The sequence below is a fragment of the Canis aureus genome, chromosome 4, assembly GCF_053574225.1.
Source record: "Canis aureus isolate CA01 chromosome 4, VMU_Caureus_v.1.0, whole genome shotgun sequence".
NCBI lineage: Eukaryota > Metazoa > Chordata > Mammalia > Carnivora > Canidae > Canis > Canis aureus.
The window spans coordinates 62,057,115-62,078,905 of record NC_135614.1 but is presented as its reverse complement, the minus strand read 5'-3'; the positions used below and the strand labels follow the sequence as shown (position 1 = coordinate 62,078,905).

The 21,791-nt window shown below is 40.6% G+C and overlaps 1 protein-coding gene and 2 long non-coding RNA genes across 7 annotated transcripts in view; 1 reads left to right on the top strand and 2 right to left on the bottom strand.

The window, feature by feature from the left end:
• The window catches only part of HTR4 (5-hydroxytryptamine receptor 4), a 173,268-nt gene that overhangs the window by 150,559 nt on the left and 918 nt on the right, over positions 1–21,791 (bottom strand). For all 5 annotated transcript variants that reach the window (XM_077895966.1, XM_077895967.1, XM_077895969.1 and 2 more), the window contains exon 2: positions 5,169–5,241. In XM_077895966.1, the coding sequence (XP_077752092.1) occupies positions 5,169–5,194 (26 nt within the window). In that variant the 5' untranslated portion in view covers positions 5,195–5,241. The remainder of the gene's footprint in view (positions 1–5,168; positions 5,242–21,791) is intronic.
• On the top strand, positions 430–16,931 carry LOC144312851 (uncharacterized). Its single transcript, XR_013378481.1, has 3 exons — positions 430–615; positions 12,892–12,971; positions 16,666–16,931. It is a non-coding gene; the product is annotated as an uncharacterized LOC144312851 (long non-coding RNA).
• LOC144312850 (uncharacterized) lies at positions 1,086–2,002 on the bottom strand. The gene is made up of 2 exons (XR_013378480.1): positions 1,887–2,002; positions 1,086–1,531 (listed from the first exon to the last, which is right to left on the bottom strand). It is a non-coding gene; the product is annotated as an uncharacterized LOC144312850 (long non-coding RNA).

Genomic DNA, 21,791 nt, shown 5'->3' with positions numbered 1-21,791 from the left:
ACTTTTTAACTGTAACAAACAGCAGGAAGGAGGGTGACATGGATGGCCTTTAGGGATCATACCAGAGCTGAGGAAAACCGCATGTCAAGAATCTGGTAGTTAGGGACTCCTGGGTGGCTCAGCGTTTGAGTGACTGCCTTCTGCTGAGGGTGTGATCCCAGGATCCAGGATCGGATCCCACATCAGGCTCCTGGCAGAGAGCCTCCTTCTCCCTCTGCCTGTGTGTCTGCCTCTCTCTCTCCCTCTCTCTCTCTCTCTCTCTCTGTGTGTCTCTCATGAGTAAATAAATAAAACTCTTAAAAAAAAAAAAAAAAAAGAAGAATCTGGTAGCAAAACAAAACAAAGCAAAAAGTGCCGGCTATCTCTGAGGTCACTCAGTAAGTGTTTCAGGGCATTATTAAGTAATATCATGAGTTTTGAGATAGCACTGGGGTCAGGCTCATCACCAAGGCTCATCGCCCAAATGCAGGCCAATGATGTTCTACAAAAAGTATCTGCTGCAAAATCATCAAAGCCATTGTTTCCAATCCTCTGTTCTTCAATCCTCCAAGAATAATAAAAGCTGTCTCCTCCAGGGCCCCAACAAGAAGCAAACAGAGCAAAAAACAACATCAGGTGGGTGTCAGATTATCTGTAAAGAGCCGCTGGCTTGATTGCTAAGTTTGAGAGACACTATTTACCAAAGGAGAGGACTGTCAGGCACTTGCCTCTATCCAGGGCCTGATTCACGGCTGGCTTTTCATCATGAGTCAATCCATCCTACATCGACTGCTCTCTGCAATGGATACCCTTAAGGGAAAGATATTTGCAGTGCTTTTCATATTTCTAAAATCAACACCTAGTATTTCTTTTTTTAGTCCAACTTTATAGTTCACAGTGAATATAGTTCATTATATATCTCACTATTAGGGTTCTTTTGTCACTGTATGAAATTCTATTTATGTGATTGTCTTCTAGCGAGGTCACGAGATCCTTCAGAACAGGCATTTTTGTTAACTCTTCCCAGTACATGGTTTAGGTGCTTGATCAATGCACATAAAACAAATGAAAGAACCCTCACTTACTTGTATTTACACACAGAGGAATATTATTTAAATACTTTATATAATTCCAACTGGTACAAGACAAATGGGATTAGATGGTGGTCATATTTTAGGTACCCGGTCTCCATCCCCTCTTCCTAAAGTGCACCAACTTCTTTGGAGAACTTAACTCTTCTCCATTGTATGTCATCTTCTTGAGGGGTACCTATTATAAAAGCTGGATAACAAGTGATCCCATGACTTCGCTCGGCCAATCAGATGTCATCTCCCAGGACTCTGACTCTTGAGTAACATACGGAAAAAGGAAACGGTTGGATGATATCCATGATGCAGAAATGTGCTGACCACTTCTTCCTGTGGTTGGCAATTGTTCCACTTCCTAGCTCTATGAAAACTCCCAAAATTCTTGTTGATTTGCAAGTCTGGTCCTCCACAGCATTTTTACCTTAATTATTTGACCATGCACATTGTGGCTTCCCCAAGATTACCTTTAAAAATGTTAGCAAGTTAGTTTCTGATGCTTGCAGCCAAAAACACAGGATCAAGCTTAACTAGCAAATCCAATTAATTGAAAACAAAGAAACAAAAAATGAAGTGGCCAGCATGGCCTGAAAAAATACTTAAATGTTAGACATTTTATTTAGCCCTAAAGGTCAACTAGGACCTCTCTGTCCCCTGATATCTGGGGAAAATTAGTCAGAGTCTCTTAATTTTACAGCCCATAGAGCTTTCAAAACTTTCACTCTGATTTCTGAAGTTTTTCCAGGCATGTATACTCTTCTGCCATCCTGTGCCTTTTAAGTGTTCATTCTCATATATGCATTCTCCCTTCCAAACACTTACCCAGACAGGAATGTCAGCCATGTTACTAACACACACTCATGCACACATACATATCCACATAAAATATGTGTAGTCTAGTAGAGGCAGTGCAGTTACGTGACCTCAAGCAGGTTACTTCATCCTCTGTGCCTTTGTGACCACACACTGTAAAGTGGGCATAATAATGGCTTGTGCCTCACAAGACTGCCTAAAAATTAAATGGATGGGGCAGCCCAGGTGGCTCAGTGGTTTAGCGCCCCCTTCGGCCCAGGGCCTGATCCTGGAGGCCCAGGATCAAGTCCTGAATTGGGCTCCCTGCGTGGAGCCTGCTTCTCCTTCTGCCTGTGTCTCTGCCTCTCTCTCTGTCTCTCTCTCTCTCTCTCTCTGTGTGTGTGTGTCCCTCATGAATAAATAAGTAAAATCTTTAAAAAAATTAAATGGATGATACACATTAAATTCATAGCTTATATGTCATCAACATTCAACTTTCAATTCCTAGCCAAGCTAGAAAATCTTACTAAAGGATGAGAGGCTGGGAGAGGTCATCACACACACCATACACAGTTAAACCAACAAATAAAGATCTGCAACCTAACTTCTCTCAGAGTCCCTTACAGGCCTTATGCCACTGGATGGTTCACAGTTTTCCAAGCAATGTTCAGTCTTCTCTTCTCTGAATCTTTTCTCTTCTCCAACCTTCTCTCTCCTCTGTTGACTCATTTTTCTGTCTTCAGAGCAAGCAGAAAAATTCCTCTCCTATGCTTGGTGGTTGGTCCCTAATCCTTTGGCTCTCATTTTCATAAACTAAAGGTATTTCCTTACCACACACACACACACACACACACACACACAAATTCTGGTCCCTGCTCTTAAAATAATAAAATTTATTCTATCTAATTATACCTAGAACATTGGTTTCTAGCCCCTACTCATTGGCATATTACCCTTATAAATTGTTTCACATCCTTTTACTAATGAATATTTTTAAATAACATAATATTTTTCTTTATACAAACTTATTTTCATTTTTTAAACAAACTCATCGTTACATTTTAAAAGAATATAGTTTAAAAGGAAATTGTATTTCACTATTATAAGTGTCAAAATAGTATTATTCACCATGATAAAATTACCTTAAAATAAATAATTACATAAAAAAATTTAAAAGATATTCACATACCACCTAAAATCATTATGTATTACTAGTGATCCATGCATCACAATTAGGTAAATGTGAGCCCAAAATGCCACCCTTTTTATGAACACCCAAAGGCTGGACTGAAGAGAGTATGAGTGGAGAGTCTGTGCATTTGCATGTTACTAATAGTGTGGGTAGAGAGGGGGAGTGAAGGAGGATGAACATATGTTGATGGGATCAGGTTAGAAATCTGACAAAGAGAATGGTTCAGAGATGATTCTGGGGAGTGATGTCATCTTGTATACTACAGGACTGTTCCATAGCACCCAGGAGAATGGCTAATGTTCATTTAATTGAACTATACTCTGCTATTAGAATCCAATGCTGCTGTAAATAAATGTTGAAAAGCTGGAAATGTTAGGGAATCATAAAATCTGAATTATCCAAAAAGGAGTTCATTTTACCAACAGATTCAATCTGATACAGTGTCTGAAACTTAAAACAATGCCATAACATCATAGATATCGCCCACTTCGGCCTTTTAACAAAAATTAAATTGAGATTCTCCAGATTCCACTCTGCTTTCCCTGTACAAATAATGTCACAAACTTTTGGAGGAAAATCAAGTACATGGCACTAGCCTAAAAAACTATCTTAAAGTTCTAAGACTTTGTACCAAGTTAGAGTATTGGGTAAGCGACCAAGTCCAGGATGCTGCTATTGCAAGTATAAAATGTTTTATTGCTAAAACAGAGCCTCTGTGAATATCTAGGTATACTAGAACACAGCCCTATTGGAAATGTATGTAATATATCAACAATGACTGGGTGATCAGCAATTCTTTATTAAATATCACCATATGTCAAGAATTAGGCAAGAGACACCTTCTGCCCTTAAGGAATACCGGGGTCTGGGTTGATAGTACATCTCTGCAGTTTGAGTCACATTACATTATAGTTTCTGTCAAGATATTTGACAACTCCCTTTTATCACAGAATTCTACGACATCAAACACAGAAGCACAGTGCCCCTGATCTATATCTGAAATGTGCTTTCCGGGCAGCCCAGTGGCTCAGCGGTTTAGCACTGCCTTCAGCCCAGGGCCTGATCCTGGAGACCCCAGACTGAGTCCCACGTTGGGCTCCCTGCATGGAGCCTGCTCCTTCCTCTGCCTGTGTCTCTGCCCCCCTCTCTCTCTCTTTCTCTCTGTGTCTCTCATGAATAAATAAATAAAATCTTAAAAAAAAGAAAGAAAAGAAAGAAAGAAAGAAAGAAAGAAAGAAAGAAAGAAAGAAAGAAAGAAGAAGAAAAAGAAAGAAAGAAAGAAAGAAAGAAAGAAAGAAAGAAAGAAAGAAAGAAGGAAAAAGAAAGAAAGAAAGAAAGAAAGGAAGGAAGGAATGGGCTTTCTGATAGGTCTCAAGTGCAAAAAGTACTGCTCCCATGATTGTGTCAGGAATGTATTTTTTTCAGAATGTCTTCCAGATATTTACTGATATGGACGACTGAAGCTCAGCCCCAAATGCCAACTCATAACATTTAAGCTTTATTGAATACAATTTTCTTCACACTATTTGATTGTGCCAAATAAAATGCAGCAAACCTTCAGAGAAAATCTTCCTTAGGAGCCATCCTATTATCTGATCTCCAAGGGTTGCAGGAAATGACAGGAAAACAAAACCAAACCATTTAGCTTTATGTAACTATACCATGCAGCCATCATGTCATGTAATCTAATAACCTGGTTGAAAAAAGAAGTGGGCAGGCTAGAACCTGTTATACAAAGCTATCTGAATGTATATCTAAAGTTTAGATGTACAGAGAGATGTTCTTAAGCTATTTTTACCCCCATTTAAATACATCTTCTTTCTTCCTATTATACAGATGAATATCTATCTTCATGTTATACCGCCTCTCATAATGCAGACTTTTAATATAAGCATCTGGAAATATTTCCAGCCATATTATATTTATCGCTTAAGCAGAAATGAAAAAAAAAACCCTCTAATAATCAAACATCACATTCATGATTACATGTGAAACACTGAAGAAAATCCACATCTGCTGGATTTGTAACTCTACCACAACAGATTTTTCAGAGGTTTCATAGTTCAAATGGCTATAACTTACAGTAGCATAATTACAGTATATACAGAAATATAATATACCTCACATTAGCATCAAGTTCATCCATTACAGGAAATAGGCATGGGTGAGTTGGATTTCAGTGCCCACAGGGTCCTATATGTGAGGAAAAAAAAAAAAAAAAAGGTTAGACAATGATTTGATTTAGGAAAATGCAAGTCCTTGCTAAAGGAAAAAAATGCCAGATAATCACGGCTTCCTATTTATTAAGACTTTTGTTCTGGGGCACGTAGGTGGCCCCGTCAGTTAAGCGTCTGCCTTAGGCTCAGGTCATGATCCCAGGGTCCTGGGATGGAGCTGCATGTTGGGCTCCCTGCTCAGCAGAGTCTGCTTTGCTTCTTCCTCTCCCTCTGCCCCATCCCCTCCTCTGCTTGTGCTTATTTAAATCTTAAAAAAAAAAAAAAAGACTTGTTTTGTAGAGTATCAGAAAGTATTTAATAAACCATACTATAGCAAAAAGCTATTACTGTACTGAAGTACTGAAGTATGACACAGCTGAGTACTGCAGTTTCTTTACCGTTTTACTAGTCTCCTGGAAATTAAAACACACTGGTACTTCTTTTTACTCCATGTTAATCAGTTTACTTAATACTTTTTGTTCTTCCCGGAAATATAGTTTATTTATATGATCTGCATTAGGACACTAGCTTGTGAAAATAAGTTGCTACATCGTTATGATTAAAATGGTATATTGCCTAAAATGGTCAGGCACCTTGTTTTCTATGAAGATCTTCAGGGTTGGTTTTTCTTTTTAAAACTCTTTTTGAAGCTAGGTAATCACATATCCATTTGAAAATCTAGTACACTCTTGAGAACTCTCTGCTCAAAAGAATCGGTGGTCATGCACATACATATATACTTCCAGAGGGGTCCATGATTCCTCAAAGCTCATTCATGAATCCCAGGCTAAGAACTCCGAATTCAAGGGGAGTGGACTTTCAAACTACCAAAAATTCCTCTGGCATGGATCCTTAGAAAACCTTACACACTTTACTAGGCAGGTATTCACTGATCTCCAAGCTGGCCCTCTTAACTGACTATAGGTTTTATTTTTTAGAAGAATTCCTATGTTCTGCATCACATTTGTTGCACGTCATAGCCACTTGGAGAATGGAGGGGGGTGAAGATCTCGGTCTGCCTCTTTGGAGGTGACCCTAAGCTAGTCCCTTTTTCCTTCTAAGCTTTACCATCCACTTCTCAGTAAGCAGAGGGATTGGAGGAGATGACCTCTGGGTTCACTTCCAGCTCTCACATTCCATAATTCCATCTGCTGGTTTTCTAATCAAATCTTACCAAGAAGAAACTTTAAATCTGTTTATGTAGACAACAGAATCAGCAAAAGCCTGGACCCTTGGATGCTTTGGTCAGGGTGGACCAATCACATTCACCTGGCTGCTAGGAAGAGACTAGCAGACCATCAGAGCTGGAAAGGATGTAGATTTATCCATGTTTTCCAGTGTTTGTTCTTTAGAACCTCAAAGATTAATAAGGACTCCTGTGGACATTTCTGAGTTTCGGGCAAGTATGATGAAGGCTTAGCCTCCAGGACTCTGAACTCCCTACTCTGACCTCAAGCAAAGTAGCTCTGTCCACTTCAATCTCTTTTACATTTTTGAACCTGGAGTAATCTTTTATTTGAAATACTTAAGTACAAAGCTTTAACTATTGAAGTGACTGGCGCCATCCTCCTTCCTCCTCTATCTAAAATCTTTCTTGAAGTGATCACACATCCATTCCTATAGCTTAAAATAAAAAGCATTTAAGGGATGCTTAGCTAGCTCAGTCGGTGGAGCATGCGACTCTTGATCTTGGGGCTGTAAGTTCGAGCCCCGCATTGGGTGTGGAGATCATTTTTAAAAATTTAAAAAATAGGGGATCCTGGGTGGCTCAGTTGGCTAAGCATCTGCCTTTGGCTCAGGGCATGATCCTGGAGGTCCAGAATGGGAGTCCCACATCACCCCTTGCAGGGAGCCTGCTTCTCCCTCTGCCTATGTCTCTGCCTCTCTCTCTCTGTGTCTCTCATGAATAAATAAATAAAATCTTTTTTAAAAAAATTAAAAATAAAATAAAAAGCAACTCAAACCAAACTCTACATTTCCCACTCCCAACACAAAAACTTAATCTTCCCTTAGTGTTTTCCATTTCAGCAAATGGCACCATCATTTACCCAGTTAAACAAACAACCTCTTTTTCTCACCCCTCCAATCAAACTGGCAGCAAATTGATCCTCTCTATTTTGAAAATGATTAATTAATCTGAGTTTTTCTCAAATCTCTCCAGAACCAGCACTCTGGTCCACACTACCATCTCTTTTCTTCAGATACCACCACACTTTCCATAATTGCTCTTCTGCTTGCTCCACTATCATCATCTCTTGCCCCCACAGTAGCCAGAATGGTATTTTAAACATATAAGCCAGATCATGTCTCGCCTGCATAAAATTCTAGTGGCTTCTAGTCACACTTATAATTAAATCCAAACTTCTTATCATGGCCAATCATACTCTACTAGATCTGGCCTCACCTAGCTCCCCACCAATCTCAACATGCTCCACCCCCTCAGTGTTCTTGACCTCACTGGTTTTGCTACCTTCCTTGGCCATAAAAGTAGGTTTTCACCTCAGGCCCTTTTCATCTGTTGCCTCCTCTCAACTGTCACTTTCTCATTGAAATCTTCTCTGATCACCTGAGTAAAATTTCAGACCTCATTCTCTAGAAGTTTCTATCCTCTTTATATACTCTATTTTCTCTTAGCACATGCATTATATATATTCTATTGTCTTTATTGATCTTCCTTACTACAATAGTTGCAAAAGGGCATAGTTAGATATCTGATCACTATTATACCCTTAGTGCCCAGAAAAATACCTGGTATATTACATTGACTTCCTAGATATTTGTTGAGTCAGATAAATAGCTAATTAGTTTTGCAAGTGAAGAAGCTGAGGTTTGAGGGTTTGTGATTCGCTGAGAGGTAATCTATGGACCACCCAGGGTACAATACTGTAATTTTTAAGAGCAGCAAAAAACCATCCCATTTTTACCATTTTTACCCATTTATCTTTTACTAAGTATTAGCAAGTCTTTGTTATCCTAACAAACAAACACTGTCTTTTTCCTCTTCTTCCAAGCTACTGTTAGATGAAGATACTATAAGCCAGAGGGGTTAACTGACTTGCCAAAGTCACACAGCTGGCACTTGACCAAACCAGGAACAGAATCCAAGTCTGTGAATTCCAAAACTCAAGTTTTATTTTGTAGAGCTCTTGTCATCATATCATTCTTCCTTCCACTGGAAGAGAAGGAATCCTTCTTTGACTGAAAGTAGTGCTTTGAATTTCCTTCAGAGAACCACGCCTCCCCTGCCTCCATCCCTAGGTCTAGTGATGAGCAAAAGATGGGTGGTCACTAGCCAATCAGAACAGTTCACTCCCTGGCCACATTCATTATCTGACCGGGTAGCCTAGTCAAGCTAACCCAGGGATTTTTGCTAGAAAGAGTCTCTCTGTTTTCCCTAGTGTTGGTAGACTGTTAAGACTTTCGGTTTGAAGCTATTGGTGACCATCGATGCCACTCTGTGGAGAGAGCCTGTCTGAGAATGAAGCTGACCACTGTGAAAGCAGAGTTGGAACATAGAAAGCTTGGGGTTTAAGATCCAACAGTGTCTTAAGATAGTTTACACCTGAAATTCCTAACTATATGAGCCAACAAACTCCTTTTTTTTCCTTCTTAAGCCAGTTTGAGCTGGGTTCTGACCATTTCTTGTAACCAAAAGAATCCTGAGTAATAGATCAAAAAATCAATACTGTATTTATATACAGATTAGAAGGAAGAGAAACTGGAACTAAGGAAACCAGTTAAAAGCCAGCTAAAGTTCATCTCATTGGAACTGCATTTGAAAATGTTACAACACCGGCAAAACCTTCTATATTCATAGCAACATACATTGTTATGTCTTGCTCATCAGAAACCCAATGAGCAAATTTAAAATGATTGCCATTTAACAAGCCAGTGAGATAGCCTGCATTTTGTCAGAGAGAGAGGAACAGTAACAAAACATAAATTCGTGATTCGTATCTATCCTGATTTGATTAATCCATCACAGTCCACTACTTTCTGCCAAGCTCACCAGGGCTAACTAATCAGAAGCATGATTACAGAGATACCTCTCATCAGGAAGATTGCATACAGTGAGAGGGGTGTACAAGAAACCAGTGTTTTTATCTTGCATACTCACATTTCTGGCTCCTTAGCTACCTGAGCAATTAAAGACACAATCCACTGAGAGCATCTCCGATGCCTGGGTATAAGCTATGTCACTTTTACAGGTTCTGCCAATCTGAAATTCAATTAGACTGCATGTGTGTGTGCATTTTAATGACAGTCATACTGTATCCTTATCTAAGGGACGATGAGTATCCCTTGTGCTGGTCTCCTTCAGGGAAACAGTCCTGGATTCTTGTAACCAGATAAAGAGCATGGCAAGTCTTGGGAAAGGCAAATGAAATCTTCTACCGTATGAAGTCCGAAGGAAAGTCTCAGTATTCTCTCAGGGCAAGGATAAGCTCAAGCAACCAGAATTATTCAAAATGCTTTATCCGTCACAAAAGTGAAGCTTCAGCAACACGCAACTCTATTAGATTATTTGGAGCTTCTTTTCCTTGTTGGATACACTGAGATTGATCTTTCTTTAAAAGGGAAGAGGAAAAAATAAAGGGAAGAGGAATGGGACATCTGGGTGGCTCAGTGGTTGTGATCCCGGGGTCCTGGGATCGAGTCCCACATCATGCTCCCCACAGGGAGCCTGCTTCTCCCTCTGCCTATGTCTCTGCTTCTCTGTGTCTCTCATGAGTAAATAAATAAAATCTTAAAAAAAAAAAAAAAAGGAAGAGGAAGAGGTCTTCCTACTTAAGTCCACCCATTGCTGATTCCAACCGTTGGTTTTCTGGGTTACAAACTTTAAATAACTAAAGGGCAAATCCAAAAGGTAAGTACACCCCATCTTTACCCTTGTTCTTTTACTCAGAATATCCTGAAAGACTGCGGTGGAACAGTTGTTAATGGTTAACAGAAGGTGTGTAGTTGCATCTCTATTATGAGAAGTGTGAGAACAAGGCTCACCTGTAAATAGTCCCCATCTATTGGAGTGAAATATCGACGTAGTTTGGTACAATGCCAACATCTGCCAACCAGGAGAGCTATGTCATAACCTCAATTTACTTTCCTGCACTTTGGTTTTTTTCCTTCTGGTTTTGATTTCACGGGCGGATATTCATGCATAACTGTGCATGGATTGACCACGTTTCTTCATAGAGTATGCTTACACGGGTTAAATTCCTACATCAAAGGGCATATTCCAATACCTTTATTTTGGACAAGTGTCAGCAATAAGTAAAACATTATTTATCTTAATAGCCAAATTGAGGGTGGGAGCTTGACATAATGGAAGCAGCAAGCACTGGACCAGGAGTCCCTGGGCCTGGGTTATCAGCCTGACCCTGCTACTAACTCACTGTTTTTATCATTAAGCAAGTCTGTTCACCAATCAGACTCTCAGTTCCCCCAAGAGGAGAACGGACTGGGCCAGTGGGTCCTAGGCAGGGGGAGCAAAGGGAGAAATTTCAAGTAATTACAGCTTCTCAGAAGCTAAAAGAAATTTTGGAAATGTGAGTCACTTGTCATTGGAGGCATCCAAGCAACATGTGTGTAAGGATATATAAATGAGAACTATAATTTCAGTGACTGATAGGGTTTCATCCAGTACAATTATAGGACTGGGACAGTCTATAATCATACTTTTGCCTTTCATATCCCCAGAAAAAGATCAAGTGTTTTGAATCACTTCCCAATTTTAAAAAACAATGCATGCTCAATTCACATATACTGTCTCAAATATGCTTCACCTACCATTGAGCATGAGCATAGACATCTCTGAGCAGGTAGGACAAAAAGAAAAGCAGTGTAAAGTGTAATCAAATAAGGCCAGATATCTGATAAGAGTTAGCTGACAAAAGCTTCTTCTTGGCCTCACCAGCACATGCCCTAACCCACTAATGGCCATTTGTGTCAAATACAATATCACCAGGTTCCAAACACAGCCATCCTCACAGGATATAGAAATATCCCATGGTGATCATGATGGCCTAGTAACCATTACTATGAAAAATATTCTTAGATCGTGCAAAAGATTGTAACTGTGCAAATTCTCATTCCATAGAAGAAAAACAATTCTTCTCCACAGCTATTTACAGGGACTTTGTTTTGGAAAATATTAGAAATTTGTAGAATGCTGTTTCAGCACTTTTTTTAAACCTCAGTTGATACACACTCTTTAAAAAAAAATTTCTCTTTACAAATCAGTATTGAAAACATCATCTTACTTGTTATCTAGACATCTAAATGGTGGTGTGTAAGCCATTAAAAAAGAGAGGGGGCCTATATTCTAGGAGTTGAGCATACATTAGCAAGTGTCTTTCTAGGGATGGCAGTCAAATGCCATTGGTACTAAGTCATCTGGGAAGATCTAGTCCTAAATAAAAAGCTTCCAGCTGTTTCATTCCAATAACTGGAAACCCATATAGATGCCAATTCAGTTATCCTGAAGGGACCACCAGGCAAATATGTACAATTCGGATGCAAAATGGCTTTTAACTTTTTTTCAAATTGACTAAGAAAGTATTCCTTTTGGATAAATACACATTTCTCAGCTGGAAATTGTAGCCCCTCTGTCAGAAAACTGATATTGAAAATAGCGTTTAACAATAAAAGAATACTTAGGAAGCATACTCAATCCACCTTTGGGGGGAAAGAATGGACTATAGGAAAAGTAAAGAAGAAACACGGACTTCCATTTGATGTAACTGCACAGAGTACATCTAGAGTACTTCTAGAAATCAGATATTTTTAAAAGCAGAGATTTCCTCTAAATAGTTATTATATAGAGGATTTCCTTTAAATATATACAATTTATTTACATTTCTGATCACTTGATTAATGACTTACCCCTAATTTGAACACAACCTCATTTGTCTGTCAAATGAATGGCATAACAGGATATGAAAGTTCTGCTTGATAACTAGAGAAGGAAGTAGTCCTGTCTTTGGGTCTCCAAAGGAGAGATGGAATCTCAAGTTTGAGACTCACTCTGAGGTAGGTCATCCAACCTCAGAGCTGTCCAGTTACTGACCCGTGTGCCTTGGCAAGCAACAAGATCCATCTCGTTGGGAGGCTCCCACAGAGGCCAGAAAACCAGTCAATCAGTCACGGTGGAAGGGAGGAAGCAAGTCTGAGATGATTCTGAATTCTGATGAAATCCAGGAATGCAATGAGAGCAGAACTAAAGAGGCTGTTTACTGGAGAGCAGAGGTTCTCAAGTTTAAGCATGCATAAGAATCACCCGCAGGCTTGTTAAAACAATGGGGGGGGGGCACTTTCAAGTTTCTGATTCAGTAGGGTTAGAGTGGAAAATTTGCATCTCTACCAAGTACTGCAGATGCTGTTGGCCTGGGGACCACTCTTGAAGGTAAAACATCAATTCCCCAAGTATGGTTCTCATGCCACTGGAAACAGCACAAGATATTAGGCAGTAGGTGGATAGAGCATTAAGTACTGTTAGATCATATGGTTAAAAATGTGTTCTTTCATTTTCTATTTTAATCACTGTTATTTACGTTGAAGAAAGAAACTCAAATAAGTGTTAGTTTATCTTCAAAACCCTCCTGACATTTGGTAATCTCTCTCTTATAAGAAAAGAAGAGGTCCCAAGCTCACTATCTTTTGCTAGAAACACATTATCTTCCTGAGGTCCTCCGAGAAGCAGATCTTGAGGTGAGGATCAAATAAATGCACATTGTTCTTTGTCAGGTGCAAGTAGAGTAACAGAGGACTAATGAGACAGAGAAGGGAGGGGGGTGAAAGGCAGCCAAGGAGGAATGTGTTCTGAAGCCACGGAAGCTTAATCTCACGTGGAAGCTCTGGAAAATGATGTAAACATGCCTCAGAATTATCATGGACACTCAGGGAGGTCACTGGGGTATTAATACTCCCACAACCATGGTTTATCATGGTTAACGGCCATCCACAGGGGCCCATGGTATCCCAGGAACTTTCAGAGCTTTGTGCTTGTAAGCACAGTCAATTATAGCAGACCAAGGGCAGCCCTCCAAAGATGATGTAGATTCATCACTGGGAATCAGGATGGTGTACAGAGAAATGGTGAGGGGTCTGCAGGAAAACAAGAGAGACAGCGATATCTGTTACAACTATCTAGCTAAAATCCGATATATTGCTTTGTGTGTGTTGCATTTGCTTTGACAGCTACCTTCTATTGCTTGCAGTTGGCGCTGGTTTCACTTACATTTTTGTTTCTTTATAAAATAAATTTATTTAAGGAAAACTAATTGAACTAAAGAAAAGTGCTACACAGATAATGCTCCAGATGGCATGAGAAGGTGGCAAGAATCAGAAAGGTAGTACTCAAATGATTGAAGCTTGGGAGACCCCGGCATAGTGGTTTAAAGCAGAGGTTGGCATTTTTTTCTTTTTTTTTTTTTTTTCTGTAGAGGGCCATTTACCAAATATTTTAGGCTTTTTGGAGCACAGAGTCATTATCACAACCACCTAACTAAGATGCTATAGCACAAAACTGCCATAAACAGTACGTAAATGAATATGTGCAGCTGTTTTCCAATAAAAAAAAAGTATTTATGGACACCGAATTTGAATTTCATATAATTTTCATTTGTCACAAAAGAGTATTCTTTTCGTTTTCAACAATTAAAAAAAAATGTAAATTCCGTTCTCTGCTCACAGGCCATACAAAAACAGGCAGCCAGTCAAGTAGTTTGCCACCCGATTCAAAGTATGGCCTTGCAATCTGTCCTAGTTCTATTGATTACCAGTTATACTCTTGGAGGAATCACTTAGAAAACCTAGCCTCAGGATGCCTGGGAGGCTCACCAGCTGAGTGGCTGCCTTTGGCTCAGGTCATGATCCCGGGATCCGGGGTTTGAGTCCCACATCGGGCTCCCTGCGAGGAGCCTGGTTCTCACTCTGCCTGTGTCTCTGCCCCTCTCTGTGTGTCTCTCATGAATAAATAAATAAAAAATTTTTTTAAAAAAGAAAGAAAATTTAGCCTCAGTGCCCCCATCTGTATATAACAAGGATAAGCACAATACCAACCTCACAAGATTGTTGCAAAATAAATGAAAATGAATCCTTACAAAGCAAGTGCCCAGTGAGTTCTCAATATAATTTTAGCCAGCTATTGTGACAAGGTGGTCTCCAGCTTGGCAGTGCCCCAGTCATCGGAGGCTGGATGTTTCCTACTCTGTTTCTCCATGAAGGCAGCTATGGACCTGGGGACTGATCTCCTCTACTTTGGGACATGGTTATAGAAATTATTCCTCTTCTCCACAGGATAGGCCCCTAAAAGCTGAGTCTCAGAATGCCAGGAGCATCTGGTACCCACCCCTTAGAGGCCTGGAATTGAGAGGAGGTCAAGTTAAAATTTGCATTCCATCTAAATAAAGTTTTCAAAATTAGTATTTTGAACTTTGCAGAATTACGCTGCTGACAACAGTGGTTCTCTAACATTAGAGTAGCTAAAATCACTTGCAAAACTGCAGATTTGGGTGCTTGGTTCAAAGGATCTCTGAATCAGTAGGTCAGGAATCTGCATTTTAACAAATGTCCCAGTGATTTTGGTGCAGATGATTCATGGAGAGCACTTTGGGCAACTCTGCAAGGATGGAGTACAATCCACTCAGGTGAGCACATCCCTCTGAAATCCCTTTTAAGAGCTTTCCCTCTCTATTTAAATGTCTTCTTGGCAGGAAGACTGGGATTATAGTATTTGCTACATGCATGCCAAGAAAAGGTCTGGGCCAGCCTATTTACTTCTTCTTTCCTCCCTCTTTTCTATTCCTTCTGAACCTCCTGGGCTAGCAAATAGTTTATACAGAACTCTCCACTTCAGATATCATGTGCTGACTATCATATCAAATTAAGCATCCTAGTGCAATCTCAAAGGACATGGGCTATTTACAGCTTGGATGGAAATTCTTGAGCAGAATCTGAATCTTTCCTGGACTAATAAGGAGTCACCTCCCCAAAAGCTGCTAAGCATATTCTCCCTCTAACAGTTCCTAAACAAACCCCTCAGGAAAAAGATTTATCTAGACCCATTGATTTTAGAAGGGCCCATTTAATGCAGAAGAGAAGAATCCTATATTTCTATAACTGGTATTTGTTGAGCACACACTAAGTACTAATCCCTTCACATGTGTTTTTTCATTGCATCTTCACACCACACTCTGAAGGAGTATTGTAATTATACCCGTTTCACAGATGAAGAAACCGAGGCATAGAAAGGAGACATTGTCCAGGGCCACACCAGGCAGTGGCTTTAGAACACAGACCTTCGACCACTAAGTTACCCCATAAGGGATCTCCATAACTCCCCATCTCAACTTTCCAAGTTCAATTTTATTAACTAGATATTTATGTAGCTCCTCAAAATCTAGATGTAAAGAGGCTGTTTTCACCAAGGCCCAAATTTGTTCTCAGCACCTTGTGACTCTGAGTTCCTCATTTTGCTTCTATAATCCCTAGGTTTCCAGCTATTCGGTATGGTTAAGATATCCAGCCCACCTGTCTTGCAGATCTGCTACTACTCATAAAGTTCAGATAAGATGACATATGTAAAAGTCCTCTGAACAGGGTGAAAAGTTATCTAAAAAGTAATTCTCTAGCTTGTCATTGCTACAAATTATTCTAAAATGTTGGGAGTGTATTAGTTTTGTAAAATCACCAATGGCAAAAATCAGATTTTACAGAAATGTGGGTTAGGTTATAAAGTACCAACCCTGCAGATCTTTGCAGAGCAAAGAAATCACTACCTTTACTCCCAAAGTGAACTATTTATTGTGGGTCAATGTAATGGAAATTTCAGAAGCTTAAGAATCAGATGACCTGGGTGCTGGTCATTTCCCTGCCACTAATTGACCTTGAGTGAGTGTTTCCCTCCCATTTTCCAGGAGATATAATGCTGTTTGATGCTAGAGAAAGTGCTGGGAGTTAGACTGCCAGTGTTAAATCTCAGCATCATCCCTCCACAAGAGGTGGTGACCTTGGGCAAGTCATGTCAACTGTTTTGGTCTCAGTTTCCCAGTCATAAAAATGAGAGCAAGAAACAGAAACTTACTTTAAAATCATCCAAATAATGGACTGGTGAATGGATAGGGAGATGAATAGATATAAATATATGACAAAGCATATTAAAGCAAAGTTAAGTTAGTAAAGCAAGTCAGTAAAATGTTAACTATGAAGCTATGTGGTGAGTATATGAGGGTTCACCATATAATTCTCTCAATTTTTCTCTTAATTTTTTTTTTTACAATACAATGTTGGGAAATAAAAAAGACATCAACAAGTTTGTTAGAAGAGTTGGATGAGATACAGAGCTTTCAGCAGTGTCACAATAAGTGCTTGTCCTATATTATCAATATTATTTACTGTACAGATAAAAGAGAAGACAAGATGATGGATCCCCTCAGATTTGACGATCTGTGAGTCAAAGTGGTGCTAGGTGAGCCAGAACCATGACACGCATGAGCAGAATGAGAAGCCAGGCCACATGGCATAGAAACCAGATGGACAGAGAGGAGCCAAGATGCAGCTACAGACATATCAGAAACCAAAAAGTACGCACAAATGGAAGCAGCAGAACCCCATGCTGGGAAGGCCTAATATGAGGGGACCTGGAAAATAAAAACAGGTCATCTTTAATACATGCCAAATTAATGTGCTTCACTATCAGACATCTCTTTGGTAGGAGAAAAGCACTAGATATTAAGTCAAACCTGAGATCAAATCTTGTCTCTGCCACACTGGTTGTGTGACACAGGAGACATTCATTCAAGTGTCCATCAGACCACTTGTACTGGGAATATATACCATTACCAACAGTGAGCCCCATGACAACCATGCTTCTGCTCTGATCACTTGGTGATAAATGACTGGGCCAATCAGATTCTCTCTGCTGAGAGACACACTCTTGGGAATGCGTCACAATATTGGCAGAGCAATGGAGAAAGGACTGGGAATTCCTGGAGCTGTGTTCTCTGGCGATGTTCTGGTCCTCATTCTTCCTGGGATCTAGTTCCATGAATACATGAGAAAAGCCTCATTATCCTTCCAATAATTTCCAATTTTTGCTTAAGCAAGCCAATATTGACTCCTATTATGTATCAACAAAAACATATATTTACTAATACAATTAGACTAACAGATAAGAGTTTGCTTCAAGTTTCCAGGCCTTGGTTCTTCCATCTGTAAATGAGAGAAACACATCTTCTGTCAGGGTTTTGATATAAAAATCAAAGAAGGCCAGGTGTCTACAATTCCACAACACCTGGTAAATATTCAAGAAACATTATTTAAATAACAGGTTTCTGAGCTTCCAAACAGCTAGATCTTTCTGAGCAAGTACTTGGAGTCACCTTGTTCAGGTGAAGGATGCATGGCTGTGCAAAAAGAGGCAGAGGCTGAGTTGAGAAGGAAGGGGTTGATGGAGCTTGAAATCTGGTTTGAAAAGAAACTTTTTCTGATTGAGATTTTAAAAATTTAATCAGCGATATGGAAACGTTCCGACTTGGATTTCTGTTGGGTTTCTTCATGGTACTAATGTTGATTTGAATGCAGAAAAAAATGCAAAGGAACTACAAGGAAACAAAAGCTGAATGGACAGATAACAAACCATTCTCAATCCCGGAGGAACTGGTCAGAAGGTATCTGGCAGCAGATTGGATGTTTAAGAACTTTTCATTTGGATTATCCTGTGAGTAATGAGGGATTTTTATCATTGCAAATGAAGTAGCCATGGGCCGGTGTGAGGAAGTAGGGAGCAGGAAAAGATCTAAGATTAGAATTAATCTAACCTAGAAGTACCAAAGCTCAGAAAAAAAGCAAAGGCTTTTCTGAAGTTCAGAATGAGAGGTAAAGTTTAGAAGCTTCAAGGGAAATGCGAACTAGTCCTGAGCAGTGACTGTTCTTTCAATCTTTGCTCTAACCATTGGCTCTCATTAATCTAAATGCTTAGCTACTTTCAAAATAACTTTTTTTGTGGTTCAGACATTTCAGGAAGGTGGGTTGTAAACTTTATTCAGGTATCTCAGTCTTAATCCTGTGGTCCTCAGACTGGTTTCTGGACCAATATCATCAGCAACACAGGGGATCGTAGTCAAAAGTACCGATTCTCAGATCCCAAACCAGAAAGACTGAATCAGAAACTCTGGAGATGGGGACCTGCAATCTGTGTGTCAGCACATCCAATACATGATTCTGGAGCTCACCAAAGTTTGAGAGCTGCTGTCTTAACCAATCTATGAAGCTTGCAAAACCAAGGCTCTATGATTTATTCGCTGGCAGCTACCAGACCTGTGGCTTTGTTAATACAGGGTCTTAGAAGAAGCAGTCGGCCTTCTTAGGGCTTGCCTTGGACTGTCAAGCTTAACAGTAATGGGTAAGGTCATCATTACCCTATCAATAAGCCTACTTGCCAGCCATTTACATTACACTTCGTGTCCCTCTGTCCCAATGTGTACCACCTTCTACTGCCTCAGTAGTATGAAAACAGCATTTATGTTAGAAAACAGCATTCATGTTAGAGTGAGAGCAAGCTAAGAATACAGAAGGAGGGAGTTGATAAAAATATGGCAACTTCATTTTTAATGACTAGAGCGATATCTACAGTTTCCAAGATGAGAGGACTTACTGGAAAATGAAATGCCTCATCCACTGTTTGCTCCTTTTTTCCATCCTTCCTTTTCTCTGAGCCCCCCATCCTGCCCCCAGTGTACCCTGCCCCTATCCCTCTCCCTCTGCTTACACCTTGGAGCTATTTCTGAATAAGCTTCATGATAAAGAGAGAGGAGAAGACAAAGACAGAAATCACATCGTTTCAACTGAACACAACTGCCAACTTCAGTTTCTAGCCTTCCTAGAAGCAGACTTGGTTCTACAACTGAACTAGAAGTGGTTTAAATTCATTTCCACCTGTAACGTCAAGATCCCATTCATGGAAGACAGTGAGTGTAGTGTGGGGGCTCAGAACATACTCTCGAGTCAGACCCAGCTCCACCGTTTCACAGATCAGAGAACCCTGAGCATGTTATCCCACCTGAGTTTGAGTCACCTCATCGCTGCAAAGGGTAGCAATAAAAGGATCTCTCTCACGGGATTCTTAATGAAGATTAAATGAGATCATCCACGTAAAGCATTTAGAACTGTGCCTGGCACAAAATAAGAGCTGGATTAATGTGAGCTATTAGGATTATTATGATAATGTCTCCAAAATGCTTCTCAGCCTTCAGCAACATCTTGAGCATTTCCAGGCATAGCAACAAGGCAGTGAGAAACCAGGAGGGATAAAGGTAAATGTGTGAGGGTGGTTCAGTTGGAAGGGGGGGTGGAAAAGCAGCTAGCAACACACAAGTTCAACTACTTATTAAATTACTTACTCAGAAGATTATTTCTGTACAAGGCCACAAGACTTGTGTTTGAACTGCAACAGTGATTCTCAATAAGGACTGGGGATGGGAAAGGATTTTCTTCCCCAAGGACACACTTTGGTCATCACAACGGGTGGTTGCTCCTGGCATTTAATGGGAGCCAGAGATGCTGCTGACCAGCCAATGATGCATAGGACAGTACCTCACAACAAAAAAATTATCTAGCCCAAGATGTCAATAGTACAAAGATTTGAGAAACCTTGAATTACAACATTGTGTGAAGTTATCTTAATAAGACTTAACACGTTTTCAATTTTCAAAAAGGCAACGGTATGGAAGAAGTGAGAACAGATGACCTGTAAGACTCCTTCAAGCCCAAGGCTTAATGTGGACAGTTGACCCTCAACCACAAATTTAAGTCAATAATGTATTTCCACCCCTTCTCCCTTTGCCTGGTTCCTTTCCCTAAAGACATACTGAACTTCTTTAAAAGATGGTTAGGTATTGGCAGACAACCCTAAGTCATCAGGGGCAATGTTTCTCACTGAGAGAACACCAATGACTATCAGAGAATTGTAAAGCCTTAGAAATTGACCTTAGCAACAAGATTCCAATTGAAATCTTCTATCACATTTCACAGGTGAAGAAACTGAAATTTAGAAAGGCCAAGAGACTCAATCTAGGTCACAGAATGCTACCACCCTCGGAAGATCCAGATCCTTCCAAAGAACTTACTTAGCCTGCTAATCGGATAGTGATAATAGCAAGGGTCCCCTCAGAATATGTGTTTTGCGTTTTTTCAGCGATGACAGTCTTCAACTGTTCCTATCTCTGGAAATCCCTGAATACGGGGTTCACCTGATAAGGTGGTAGCAGTGGTGATAAAGAACAAACAAAGAAAATTAGACTGAAGAAGTCCTAAGGGGAAAGAGATAAGCCCTGCCCTCTGATCAAGCTGTGGCTGCCAACTGATGAGGACAAAATCTAACGAGGTAACTTTAGTTCCTGGCCAGAATGACTTGGGGGACAGTGGTGGCCCAATAACAGATGGGGGGTGATGGGGGGTGAGGGTCAGGAGGTCAGCAGGTCACTTCTGCTGGGTTTCAAATGCAGTTCTTTCATTTGCGAACTTCAGACAAGGGTGTGAGGGGATGAACCGTGTCAGTGAGGCCCAGGAGAAGTTGAGTAGAAAGAAACACATTCAGTGTGTTGGTTGTGGGGCCACTGTGGCCCCTGGGAGGACCAGCTTCAGGAATGAAATCCAGATAACTCAGAGAAACCAAGAGTACCACAGTCCTCTGGGCCCTCAGCGCACTCAACATGGCCCTGAAGTGAACGTTCCCTGGCACTCCCACTAGCTCAGGATTGCTCCAATTCTCCTGGAGCTTAAATGGCGACCTGCTCAACTGTGCAATAATAATTACGCTCAATTGTGCAATAGTAATTTCCCATGGGGGGAAGTGATGCAAACACAAGAGAGAGTTTAGGGTAAGAGTAGATGGGAAAAATAGACTTAAAAAATGACTTGAGAATACTGAACGCTCTCTTTACTTGTTACTAATTTTCTCCACCTCATCATTTCCTGGGTGAAAGCCACTCCTCACAACTGAACGAGTCTCGTCCCCTTGTCCTGACTTTTTCCTTCTTTCTAGGGCACAGCATCTGTCACAGTGTCCTTTCCCTTCACCACCTGTGCTCACCGGCAGCACACAGCAGCTCCTCCTCCTTCACCAGGGATGCCGAAGTTCCACACAGGCACCAGGCAAACACTGGGGGCCCCATTGCCCACCACACACACACACACACACACACACACACACCCCTCCTTCCGCACGCCTGGTCACCTGCAGCCTTATAAACCCAGGGAGCCCATGTCAACAATATCTAGGCAAGAAGGGTAAGCTCCTCTCTGTGTCCTTCCATCAAACTCCACCTAAGAAACATTTTCTTGTTCATGGGAAATCAAGCCAACATTTTCGCTTAACCTTGCACTCTGGGAAGACAAGCTGGTGGCCATGACCTCTCCACCTCTGCTGGCCACCGCCTCTCCTGTCTCAACAGCCACTTCTCCCAGAAGCAACTGACAGCACAGTGCCACACACTGGGTAGCCCGCGGAGGGGAAAGGCACCTGAAATG